The sequence below is a fragment of the Artemia sp. Qi Xiang Cuo genome, chromosome 6, assembly GCF_049724085.1.
Source record: "Artemia sp. Qi Xiang Cuo chromosome 6, ASM4972408v1, whole genome shotgun sequence".
Taxonomy (NCBI): Eukaryota; Metazoa; Arthropoda; class Branchiopoda; order Anostraca; family Artemiidae; genus Artemia; species Artemia sp. Qi Xiang Cuo.
Window position 1 is genome coordinate 52,464,349 of NC_142799.1, and position 13,969 is coordinate 52,478,317.

Genomic DNA, 13,969 nt, shown 5'->3' on the forward strand with positions numbered 1-13,969 from the left:
TCCTTCTGAATATCAGTCAAAGCATTTTGCTTGACAAAACGGCTGGCGGCCATCATTACTAGTCAATGCATTTCGTCATACAGAATGTGGATAGGTGGTTCTCCACGTTGAAACAACTCTGTGAACTGAGCAAATAGCTTTCCAAAAGATATGATAAAGAGGACTAATGCTTTGGTTGTGGTTGAAATATATTGATTTAATTGCTTTGCTTGCTTTGCTTTTGTGTTGTTTGCTTATGCTTATGCACTTTATTTATAGGTGTTGGGTCTCCATTAAATAATTGAATTCAACTCTTTACCCGAAGATAGAATACATTACATGGTGTCAGAATGGACAGCACATCCTATCCAACAATTGAATGGTCGTCAGCCAATCTCAAAGCCTTGTGGAAGCGATTTTGCCAGCATGCTGAACTGATGTTCACAGGACCCTTGTCCGGAAAAGCTGATGCTGTGAAGTGCTCCTACTTGCTGATATGGGTAGGAGAAAAAGGCCGAGATATATTTAACACATTCCAGATTCCAGAAGTAGACAAAAATAAAGCGGATGTATATCTGAGAAAATTCAGTGAGCATGTTGAACCCAGTTCCAATCCCATATTTTCCCGATTCGTTTTTCACAAACGAAATCAGAAAGAAGGAGAGACAATTGAATCATATGTGACATCTCTGAAGTTACTGGCCCTCGATTGTAGTTTCGGAGATAGTTCAGACGAAATGGTGAGAGACAGACTGGTGTTTGGAGTACAGAGTGACCGGATAAGAGAAAGACTATTAAGTGAAGGTGGAATGCTTACACTAGCAAAAGCTATTGATATTAGCCGTGCAATTGAAACAGTTGTGGAGACCCATGCAAAGATGAGAAATGAACAAAGTACTAGTGCTGTAAAGCAAGAAGCGGGAGCCACACACAAAAAAAAAGGGTTGCCAAAGACAATGAGACCAAACTGCTATTTCTATGGGACCCAGTACTCACGCAGACACAAATGCCCTGCAAAAGGGAATATCTGTTACAAGTGTCGGAAGCCAATTCATTTTGCAAAGGTTTGCAAAAGCAGGTGTGTCAACGAAATTGAAGCCCTGCCAGCTGATAACAAAGGAAACAATGAATACTTCATCGAGTCTGTTGACAGCAGAACAGATTCAGTCCAAAAGCCGATGATTAAAGTTAACCTACCTGAATACTGACGAGAAATAACCTTCAAAATTGATACAGGGGCTGATGCAAACGTTTTCCCAGCAAGTGAATTTAGATCCCTAAAACCAAGACCTACCTTGCTTCCCAACAAAGATATCCTGACAAGCTACAGTGGATGCAGCCTTGAAGTACTTGGAATTGCACAGATTGTGATTCAGTATAAGGACCGAGAACCGCAGGTCCATGTGTTCCATGTTATTGAAACCCACAAAGGACCAATCCTTAGTAGACAAACGAGCGAACAGATGAACTTGATCAAGTTTGTGCTTAGCATGTCATGTAGCATGACTGAAGACCCAGCCACGGTTTCAACCAGACCTGAAGTATAACAGATCCTTGAGGAATATGATGATGTCTTCCAAGGTATTGGGATGTTGCCCGGAAATTTTCACATTTACCTGAAGGAAGGATCTGTTCTGACAGTTCAGCCACCAAAAAGAGTTCCGTATGCCCTACAGCCGAAGCTAAAAGAAGAACTAGACAGATTGGAAAATCTTGGCATCATAGAGAAGGTACAAAAACCGACAGACTGGGTGAATTCGATTGTCCTTGTAAAGAAACCAGATGGAAAAATTCGAATTTGTCTAGATCCAGTGGACTTAAACAAATGTATCAAGCGTCCTTACCACCCCATTTCTAGCTTTGATGATGTAGCAGTGAGATGTGCTGGAGCAGAAATATTTTTCAAAACCAACGCTAGAAATGGTTACTGGTCAATGGTTTTAGACGAGGTATCTGCTGACCTCACTACATTCAGCACAACATTTGGAAGATACAGCTTCAAGAGATATCCTTTTGGGCTCATATCAGCCCAGGATGAGTACCAAAAATGAATGGAAGAGGTGTTTGAAGGTATTGACATTGGTCTGATTGTAGATGATGTTGCTGGAATGGCTGAAAGTACAACAGATCATGATAGGAAACTAAGGACATTTATGCAGAGGGCTCGTGAAAAAGGCATCAAGTTCAATAAAGAGAAATGCCTTTTCGATGCCGTAGCCATTCCCTACTTTGGACATATGCTGACAAAGGGAGGTATGGAACCAGACCCTAACAAAATTAAAGCAATGAAAGAAATGCCAGCCCCCAAGAACAAAGATGAATTGCAGACTCTTCTAGGGATGTACAACTATTTGTCGAGGTACATTCCTGGCCTCTCTACCCTAAACCAGCCACTTAGTGACCTGGCCAAAGCAAAGGAGTTCAAGTGGAAAGTAGTACACAACGATGCCCGAGTCAAAATTTAGGAAGCCATTTGCAGCAACCTCGCCTATTTTGATACCAAAAGTGCCCAGGTGGAAGTGATAACAGACGCATCAGAACACGGGCGAGGTGCTCAACTGGTTGCGGATCATGCCACAGTAGCCTTTGCTTCTAGATCTCTTAGTGACACAGAAAAATGGCACTCACAAATCGAGAAGGAGCTTCTGGGAATTGTGTTTGCCTGCACACATTTCCATCAATATATTTGTGGTAGACAGATCACTGTGACAACGGATCACAAACCTTTAGAGGCGATATTGTCCAAACCAATAAATAGGGCACCACCCCGATTGCAAAGAATGATGCTAGTGCTCCAGCAGTATGAACTGTCATTCCAGTATCTTCCCGGCAAAGAAATCCCGGTAGCTGATGCCTTATCACGAATGCACTTACCTGACCAAGACCCAGAAATTCAAATTGAAGGAGAAGTAGCCATCCATGCATTCTTTAGAGATATTCCAGTAAGCAGAAACAAACTAGAGCAAGTCCGTGAGGAAACCCTAAGAGATGTTGAGCTAAAAACACTGTCAGACATAGTCGAATCTGGCTGGCCTAACGACTGAAGAGATGTACCATCTATCGTTCTTCCATTCTGGAACTACAGAGACGAGCTGGTTATCAACGATGGTATTATACTGAAAGGCAAACGCAGCGTTGTGCCTAAGGCACTGCGTGGAGACATACTGCGACAGCTTCATTCGTCACACGTTGGCATTGTGAAAACAAAAGAAAGAGCTCGTAGCTCTGTATTTTGGCCTAACATCACAAAAGATATCACGCAGCTAGTATCTGGTTGCGAAATACGCGCCATGCATCAAATGGATCAACAGAAAGAGCCCTTGATATCTTTAGAGGGTCCCCAGTATCCATTCCAACACGTAGGCCTGGACGTCTTTACATTCAGTGGTATGGAATACCTAATCACCGTAGATTATTATAGTAGATTTTTCGAGGTGAATAAACTTGCCATTTCAAACTCACAGCAAGTGATCTCGAAATTAAAAATGCATTTCACCAGATATGGTATACCAGAGAAGATTACTTCAGACAATGGGCCACAATTCAGCTCGGAGCAGTTTCGAACGTTTGCAGCATCCTGGGATATCAACCACGTCACATCGAGTCCCCAATACCCACAGTCCAATGGGATGAGCAAGAAGGCGGTCCAGACAGCAAAACGGATCATGACGAAAGCGACAGAAAGCCAAACAGATCCATACATTGCATTGCTGGAATACCAAATCACCCCAGTTGATGGAGCATACACACCGGTTCAGCTGCTCATGAGCAGGAAAACCCGGTCGATGGTCCCAGTGCTGCCATCCCATCTGCAGCCGAAAATAATTGCGAAGCCAGTTTTCGAGAAAGCAAGAGAGAAAGCTCAGGCTAGACAGCAGAGAGCTTACAACAAGACCGCCAAAGAGCTGAAAGAATTGAGCATAGGAGAAAAAGTATGGGTGAAATTTGATGAAAATAGTAGATGGCGCAAGGGCGTAGTCGAGAAGAAGTTGAGACAACAAGAGCGCTCTTACCTGGTGCGGCTGCAAGACAACAGTACTCTTCGGAGAAACAGGCACCACCTACGTCACAGATCAGAACCAGTTATAGCCGAGCCGGCGCCTAGACCATCCCACCCATTACATGCAGGCCGTGTTACCCAGTGCCCCGAACTACATACTTATCCGGATGGAACAGCGACAGTTGGAGCTAGTACGACGCTTGTCGCAGATTGATCCAGTGCCGAGTTGAACAGCAGTACTGACAAAGAAACCCTGTCAATAGTCAAAGATGATGATTTCACCGTAGCCGAAGGGCCAAACGTCAGGGGGGAGGAGGAAAGAGCATTAAGTCTACGATGTCAGTCAACTACTGATACAGTCATACCCCCTGTGACCAACGCTGAAGCCCCGCCAGATGCAGGAAGAGTTACTTGCTCAGGTAGACTTTCCAAACCACCTGCGCGTATGAACCTGAGCATTGATCGTCACGTTGATATCCACCTCCGTCCAGTCTGGCAGTGATGGAAGCCATTTCTACATGAGAAAGAAGATGAAATATATTGATTTAATTGCTTTGCTTGCTTTGCTTTTGTGTTGTTTTTTCTTAGGGACCATCATTGAGATACTCATTGAAAATACTCATTGAGACCATCCTATTGCTCATCAAGTCTCACAGCTCAAACAACAATGGTTAGTCATCAACTTGGAACATGTTTAAGAAAACAATGTGGCAGAAGCTCCACATCTTCACAAAAACATGCAATTTTACAGTTTGAAACATTTTAAATAGAACTCTTGCATATTTGCTTTGCTTGTCCTTTCAGAGGCAACGCTGTAGCGTTGCCTATAGTAAAGGCCATACGGCTCCAATGTTTTATTATTATTTGTTTTTTCCCCAGAGGCACTTCATACAGAAGGTGTCATCGTAGAAACTTCAAAGGGGGCTCATTCGATTAGAAATCGAGAGTTCTAGTGCCCTTTTTAATAGTCAACAGTGATTAGAGGGCAACTAGCCCCCCCACATGCCCATCATTCCCCCCAACTCATCTAAGCAAAATTTTGAGATAGCCATTTTGTTCAGCGTAGTTAATTTCCAGATAGAAAATTTGTTTCTGAGGTGGGCACTCCCCCACGACCCTCAGGGCAAGGGTTTTAAGTTATGCCCTGGGGGCACATAAGGTTTTTATAGAAGGCATTGTCATAGAAACTTCAAAACAGGCTCAATCAATAGGAAATTAAAGGGCTAGTGCCCTTTTTAATAGTCAAAAGTGATTGGAGTGTAACTAGCCCCCCTCCCCCCCCCCACGCCCATCATTCCCCCAAACACATCAAATAAAAATTTTGCGATAGCCATTTTGTTCACCGTAGCTGATTTCAAGATAGAAAATATATTTTTAAGGAGGACACTCCCCCACAATCCTTAGGGCAAGGGTTTTAAGTTATACCCTGGGGGCATATAATGTATTACGGTAATCACCTGGCAAAAAAAAAAAAAAAAAAAAAAAAAAAAAAAAAAAAAAAAAAAAAAACTGTCTTCCTACTTTAGTAACTGAAATAAATGAGCACTTGAACAAGGTCTAGACCCTACTCATCTATCCAGTTCCCCAGGACAAAACAGTATAACCAATCCGACAGTCCGAAAATCAAGTCCAAAATAGAGCAAAATCAGCATCAATAAGCATACGTCTATGTTCCAAAACCAAGCTATAGCACCTTAAATCTACAAAAAGATTATATTCCCAAGGTGATCACCATATATCGGGGCTCGTCAGATGAAAACTCATTGCTTAAATGGGTTTCGGCGCTTAAATTTCATTACCCAGGCAATTGAGCGCGCCATGCCATAATCTGGCATACCCCTATATAGTACCACCAATGGAATAAACATAAACAAAATTCAAAACATCCAAAAAATAAAAATATATACCTCAGAAAAATTTTTTCCAACATTCTTAACCAACCTTCAAATAACACTGAGAGCCGAACTTCAACCGATTTAAATACAAACAAATAAATACCACTAGTCCTCCACCCGGAACAATTTCACTTTCACTCAAATTCTAAGAATTAAATTCCGAATAGTCCACCATAATCTTTACCACAGGTGTCGCAATCCAACCCTCAACAACCGGGAAGATAAACCATTTCCGTCAACAAGTCACCGTAAAATATCATTCAAGATATCTTGATAACTTTTATTATACTTATGTAAAAGCTGATTATACTTAAAAAAAAGCTTTTTAAATTGCCAAGCAAGTTTATTGGCGGAAAAACCTCTTATGATTAGCTTCTTGCTAAGTAACATACATCTATTTCTAAAATCGATGTAATTAGTACAAATTCTTGCATATCTAAATAGTTGGGAAAAATACGATGAATATGTTATATTTGAATGAATATTACTTTTTGGAAATGAAAAATTAACTATTTCAAAATGAAAATCGTCTGTTTTATTATATATTTTAAAATTTATTGTATTATTAGGTACCAAATTAATCTCTAAATCTAGAAAATGGTCATATTTGCCATTTCCATTACTGGATTCCAGCTTTAACTCTGGTGGATATATTTGAATTGCAATCTCTAAAAAATTTGAACAATTTATCACCAGAAGGTCATCTAAATATCTTTTATTATTTGAGAGCAAATACTTTATATTACTTGGATTCTTTTTATCCGTCATATAATCGTATTCTAAAATAAATTTGAACAATTTATCACCAGAAGGTCATCTAAATATCTTTTATTATTTGAGAGCAAATACTTTATATTACTTGGATTCTTTTTATCCGTCATATAATCGTATTCTAAATAATTTAGAAATAGGTCCGCTATAACTGGACTGGGTTTTTATAGAAGGTGTTGTTGTAGAAACTTCAAAAAAGTCTCATTTGATTGGAAATTCAAAAATCTAATGCCATTTTTGATAGTTGAAATTGATTGGAGGGAAAATAGCCCCCCCCCCACGCCCATCAGTCCCCCAAACAGATCCACTAAACTTTTTGAGATAGCCTTTTTGTTCAGCGTAGTTTATTTCCAAATAGAAAATATGTTTTTGAGGAGGACACTCTCCCATAACCTTCAGGGCAAGGGTTTTAACCCTTGACAGGCCACTATATGAACGAATACCAGGAAAAATCTACAACGCTTCCCATGTAATCTTTAGGTCAGACTATTGACGAAAAATTTTATTTTTGCATGATTTATTCAAAATTGCCAATTTTAGACCATGTTGTAAAAATACGACATTAGCCTCTCGAATATATAAAAATGGGGCATTTTCACTTGGTGTGGAAGGCTTTAAAACAATTGTTTTTGGCAGTAAGGCACAGTGGAAGGTCACATTTTTCGCATTCAAAAGTGGTATATCCTGATTTGCACTCTTTGCAGTGGCTCTGCTTTTCAGTCTTTTTTGGCCAGTGATCAAGTCCATCGGCTTGAGCAGATATTGCCGGTCGGATTCGATTGCGACTTCGAATGGGGCTGGGGCTGGGACTATCTTCAACATCTGCGGATGGTCTACCACGTTTACGTTGGGGTATCACACGCGCCGAGGCTTACAACCCTGCAGCAACTTCAGACCTGAAGGCTCTCAAGATCATCGGTTTGTCTGTCCTTGAAGTGAGCGCTTTGTCGTCTGACCTGAAAAGAAGCCAACTATTGCAGACTGCTGTGTCAATAAGCCACCAAAAGATTCTCATATACCATTTTCGTGTCCGAAGATTAGTTCGGCACATCTCCGCCAGCATGTCTGCTAAATCTACGCCACCCATATGAAGGTTGTACTCATAAACAATGGCTGGCCTTGAAACTTCAACTCTGGATTTATCCTTAACGTTCCAGCGTCTGCACGTATCCTGTGGCGTTATTCCTGCATACGTTGAAGCCAAGCAAACCGTGTTGTTATCTAACCATTTCACTACAAAAACGCCAGAATGAATGTCAGTCCTGTAATCTGACGTTCCTCTCTCTCGTTTCTTTATTTCACCATCTGTGAGGAGCGGGCAGCCCTTCAGTCGTGCTTTGTTCAACGTACCAATACAAGGGAATCCTTTAATTTTGAGCAAACTCATTAGTTTCAAGCTCGAAAACCAGTTGTCAAAGTAAATCTTGTAGTTCATTTTCTCTGGCAAGGTACTCATCAGTCGTAAAACTATGTTGTCTCCGACTCCAAGATCTGGCTCTATGTCATCTTCAACAAGAGTGCCCTTCCCTTGATAAACTTCAAACTCATGTACAAAGCCTGAAACAACAGCTCTTGTGAACAATTTTATTCCCCACTTCGTCGGCTTTTTTGGTAGATGTTGTCTGAAGTTGCTTCACCCCTTGAAAGGAATCATTCACTCTTCAATTGAATGGTGTTCTTTGGGGCTGACTTCAAGAGAAACTTGGAACAGATATGACTCAGGACGGGTCGAATCTTGTATAGCTTGTCAAATCCTTGTTCTCCAGGTTTCTTAGCTTTATTGTTGTCGTTGAAATGAAGAAAACGTTTGATCTTGTCAAACCTTTGTCGGCCCATCTTGTCGGCAATTTGAGGGTATCTGGTGGCTGCTTCCCAGTGCATTCGATAATAGGGAACTTTTATCATTCCAAATAATAGAATAATGCTCATGAAAACTTTTAGCTCTTCGGCAGTGAGGCAGAGGTTGCATCCCTCAGTTTGAAGTGCAAAGACGTTACTTTGTTCAACTATCAGCTCAAGAAGTTCATCGTCAAAGAATTTTTGGAAGTATTTCAGTGGAGTCTCCAAGATGCCCAGAACTTGGCGAGGCTCTCCTTTCCAAGACAGATCAACTTTTTCTATCTCTGCTTTTCTCCAGTCGAATTTTTCTTGGACTTTTGATTTCTTCTTTGATTTTCCAGTACTTGTTGTTACCGGTTGCTGTTGCTGACTGGAGGGTGGAGTTTCCCCGAGTCATCGTCACTGGGTTCAGTGTTAGCCTCCACGTCATCCTGTTCCAAGAAGAAGTGGAGATTGTCCAGTAGAGGCAACAAGTCTGCATCAGGATCATTGATAAGATCTTCTGGAGACAGGAAGTCTGGATCATTGTCATCATCATCGTCGGACAAATCAGACAACATGTCTTCTCGAATGTCAAAAATATACTTGGCCGCCTCTTCTGCGTCAATTCGGCGATTTTGAGCTCGTTTTCTTAGTCTGTCGTAATATTCCGCCATCTAGAAAGAAAACAAAAATTAGACATATGAAACACCCTGGCTACTCAATGATCCACCATTCCTGAGGGGTGCTTTGAGCTACTATGTAGGAGGGACTCCTCCTACATAATAGCTGATGTAAAATTATATTGTTTTCTTCACCCTTTTTATTTTCTTATTTAGTTGTTTGTTTCATAATTTTGAGCCACGATCGTCCGATGTTGTATTTTTACAGCAGGAGGAAGTTTATCTTGCTACTGATCCAAATTCTTGCTTAATTCGTGAATTTCAACTACAGTAATTCTAAACGGTATATATTTTATACGCAAATAACATGCAAGGAATCTCCTACCTTTTCGTTTTGTTTCCAGTTTCTAGCTTAGAAACTGCCTACCTTTTCATTTTTTTTTCTTATCACTTGGTTTGGTGACTCACTGTTTAGGCCACATGTCACAAAGCAGCTCCCCAAAGGTATCAATCGACTGCCATCTTTCAGCCCCAACGAAAGATGTTGATAAAAGCAGTATTTTTTACAGCAAGATGGCAGTCCAAGCTCGAAAAGTACAGATTTGTTTTTTTACAACAATTGCCTGTGTAGGGTTAAGTTATACCCTGGGGGCATATAATGTTTTTATAGAAGGCGTTGTTGTAGAAACTTCAAAAAAGGCTCATTCAATTGGAAATTAAAGGGCTAGTGCCCTTTTTAATAGTCGAAAGTGATTGGATTGCAACTAACCCCCCCCCCCCCACGCCCCCAAACACATCCAATCAAAATTTTGAGATAGCCATTTTGTTCAGCGTAGTTTATTTCCAGATAGAAATTATGTTTTTAAGGAGGACAATCCCCCAGAACCTTCAGGGCCAGGGTTTCAAGATATGCCCTTGGGGCATATAAGGTTTTTGTAGAAGGTATTGTTGTAGAAACTTCAAAAAGGTTCATTCAATTGAAAAATTCAAAGGTTGATTTCCAGGTAGAAAATATATTTTTGAGGAGGATACTCCCCAACAACCCCCAGGGCAAGGGTTTTAAGTTATGCCCTTGGGGCATATATGGTTTTTATAGAAAGCATTGTCATAGAAACTTCAAAAAGGCTCATTCAATTGGAAATTCAAAGGTTGATTTCCAGATAGAAAATATATTTTTGAGGAGGATACTCCCCAACAACCCTCAGGGCAAGGGTTTTAAGTTATTCCCTGGGGGCATATAAGGTTTTTATAGAAGGCATTGTCGTAGAAACTTCAAAACAAGCTCATTCGATTGGAAATTAAAGGGCTAGTGCCCTTTTTAATAGTCAAAAAGGATTGGAGGGCAACTAGCCCCCCCCCCCCATGCCCATCATTCCTCCAAACACATCCACTCAAAATTTTGAGATAGCCATTTTGTTCAGCATAGTTGATTTCCTGATAGAAAATATATTTTTGAGGAGGATACTCCCCCACAATAAGGTTTTATGCCCTGGGGGCATATAAGGTTTTTAAAGAGGGCATTGTTGTAGAAACTTCAAAACAGGCTCATTCAATTGGAAATTAAAGGGCTAGTGCCCTTTTACATAGTCGAAAATGATTGGAGGGCAACTAGCCCCCCTCCCATGCCCATCATTCCCCCAAACACATCCAATCAAAATTTTGAGATAGCCATTTTGTTCAGCATAGTTGATTTCTGGATAGAAAATATATTTTTGAGGAGGATACTCTCCCACAACCCTCAGGGCAAGGGTTTTAAGTTATGCCCTGGGGGCATATAAGGTTTTTATAGAAGGTGTTGTCATAGAAACTTCAAAACAGGCTCATTCAATTGGAAATTAAAGGGCTAGTGCTCTTTTTAATAGTCAGAAGTGATTGGAGTGTAACTATCCCCCCCCCCCCCCCACACCAATCATTTCCCCAAACACATCCAATCAAAATTTTGTAGTTGTAGAAACTTCAAAAAAGGCTCATTCAATTGGAAATTCAAAGGGATAGTGCCGTTTTAAATAGTTGAAAGTGATTTGAGGGCAACTAACCCCCCACTCAAGCCCAACTTTTCCCCAAACACATCCAATCAAAACTTTGAGACGGCCATTTTATTAAACGTAGTTTTAAATTCTGGAAATTAGGTCTTTGAGGATGACAACTCCCCCACAGCCCTCAGGGCAAGAGTTGTAATTTAAGGATTCTCTGAATCCTTCCCATTATTTCTTATGGAAGGGATGCTTGCGTTAACTTTGGAGAGGTCTCATTTGACTGAAAATTGAAAGTTCTTGTTCACTTTTTAAGAGTCAAAAGAGATTGGAGTGTGACTAGCCCCCCTCCCCTCTTCCACGTCCTAAATGCATCAGATAAAATTTTGAGATAGACATTTTGTTAAAATAGTTCAAAGTTCTGATAACAAAAAACTCTGGTGTCAACACAGCCCACCAGGGCCCAGGGTAGGCTTTGTAAGTTATGCCCTGGGGCATAACTTATTAAGGGGGGTTTTTAACTTATGAGAAGGGGTTTTGTATGGGAAGAATACATAGGAAATCTATTATAATTATCCAAATATAAGGTTAAAATACATACTGTGAGATAGATGTAAAATTGCTTTGGCACACAAAATCCTATTAAGGTCAATTCCAAACAGTCGTGATCCATTTGTGTCAGCAAGTGGTCTAAACCCCCTTACTGGAGCTATTTTTTCAATCCATTTATTGTTGTCAATTGCTGTCCACAAGTTATGCAAGCTGTCTATTGTTTATATATAACGTTTTTATCAAAGAGGTAATCATACAGACTTTGAGAAAAGCCTCATTCTATTTAAACTGCAAGTTCTAGATCCGTTTTTTAAAGTAAAGAATAATTGGACAGTAAGCACCCCCCCCCCCCCATGCCATAAAAACTTGAAACTTTTTGCAATCAAAAACAAACAAAAATTAATTAAAAAAAACTTTCCATAAAATAAGTTTTTCAAATAAAAGTAAAGGCCATTTTAAACTTAAGCTCAGGAGATACAAATACATGTTAAAATTCAAACTCAAAACAACCAGAAATTACCATTAAAGAATAAATGAAACCCAAAACAAACAGAAATTAAATAAACAATCATGGCAAAAAACATACAACAAGTAATAATATAAATGAATAAATTGATCTTAAAGCGAGTAATTCTTAGATTGAATATGAAAATCAAGTTTAAAACAAAAACAAATATTTTGCTATTAAAGTATATATGAAACTTAAAACAAACAAAAATTAAATAACAATCAATGCAAACAAACATACAATATATATTATTGCAAATGAATAAATAAATCTTAAAACAAGTTAAACTTAAATTGAATATGCAAATCAAATTTGAATCAAATAAAAATAACTACAAACAACAGTTTGGGTATTGCCTCACTGCAGAAGCCTAAAACCTACTGCATCATTGGCACTTTACTGAAGACGAATTATATTACAAATGTTTTCATTTGTACTTAATATTGAAAATAAATATTAAAATTACAGTAATATTTTGAACTCATGAGCTTTCAGCAATTAATATCATTATGTATCAAATACTCAGTTTAATTTATTAGTTCTTTTCAAGATTAGTCAAGACAAATATAGTTTCACTACAAACAAAATTTGGATACTGCCCCCTTCTTTAACTGTAAAAACCTAAAGCCTTCTGCGTCATTGGTGCTTCACTGAAAACAAATTACTCGTATATTACAAATTTATTATTTTCCAGTTCTTGCAGCATTGAAAATGAAAATCAAATTACAGTAAAAAAAAATCTTGAACTGATGGATCTTTCAACAATTAATATCATTATATATCTAATATTCACTTTGATTTTGTTTATATTTTCAAAGACTGTCCAAGACTCATATAGTTTAGCCATTTTTTTTAACTCTGCCATTTTTTCTAACTAATTGTGTTGGTTTATTATTAAAACATTCTATGGCTTCTAGGCATTTCTATTTGAGCGGAAAACTGCACCTCAAACTTTGTGGAACATGCATTTTCTTGCATGAAACACCAAAATATAATAAAATGTCAAGTTTCGGAGTGTTCTACCACTCGCAAGCAAGTGCCATTGGTATTTTTGAATCCGCATGGTCAATTTAAGGGGTGGAGGGTAGGCTAATTCTTGTAGCAGCCCCATTCCATTGTGGTATGATTCACACTTTCAACACCTGGTGTCCAGACTATCATATAATCTACCAAGCATACAGCTACCCCAAATCAGTATCAATAAATAAATGAAACCCAAAACAAACAAATATTAAAATAAATATTAGAGTCAAACTCAAAATGAGCATAAATTAATATGAATAGGGTTCAAAACCCCTATGCTTTCTAAATGCCAGAATATAATTTGTACTTTACAGAAAAAAAATTCAAATGAGTTTACTGAAAAAAAAATGTGTATTGTCAATTTAATATACATATGCTGATATTTATTCCCTAAAATCTTAATTAATGAAAGAATTTTTTTCAGTAAAGCGCCAATGACACAGTAGGTTTTAGGCTTCTGCAGTGAGGCGATACCCAAACTCTTGTTTATAGTTATTTTTATTCAATTCAAACTTGATTTGCATATTCAATTTAAGTTTCACTTGTTTTAAGATTTATTTATTCATTCACATTAATATATATTGTATTTTTGTCAGCATTGATTGTTATTTAATTTCTGTTCATTTTAAGTTTCATTTATACTTCAATATCAAAATATTTGTTTTTGTTTTAAGCTTGATTTTCATATTCAATCTAAGCATTACTGACTTTAAGATCTATTTATCTAAGTATTTGTATCTCCTGAGCTTAAGTTTAAAATGACCTTTACTTTTATTTGAAAAACTTATTTTTTGGAAAGTTTTTTTTAATTAATAGGCCTATAAGGA

The 13,969-nt window shown here is 38.5% G+C and overlaps 1 protein-coding gene across 1 annotated transcript; it reads left to right on the forward strand.

Moving 5' to 3' along the window:
* The first annotated feature begins 329 nt into the window (after window positions 1-329).
* On the forward strand, window positions 330-1,187 carry LOC148951363 (uncharacterized). Its single transcript, XM_089091078.1, has one exon. It carries the CDS (start codon window positions 330-332, stop codon window positions 1,185-1,187), a length of 858 nt encoding a protein of 285 aa, XP_088947204.1.
* Window positions 1,188-13,969: the final 12,782 nt, after the last annotated feature.

Excerpts from the sequence above, each read along its gene's own strand:
- LOC148951363 (XM_089091078.1), top strand. The coding sequence starts at position 330 with ATGGACAGCACATCCTATCCAACAATTGAATGGTCGTCAGCCAATCTC.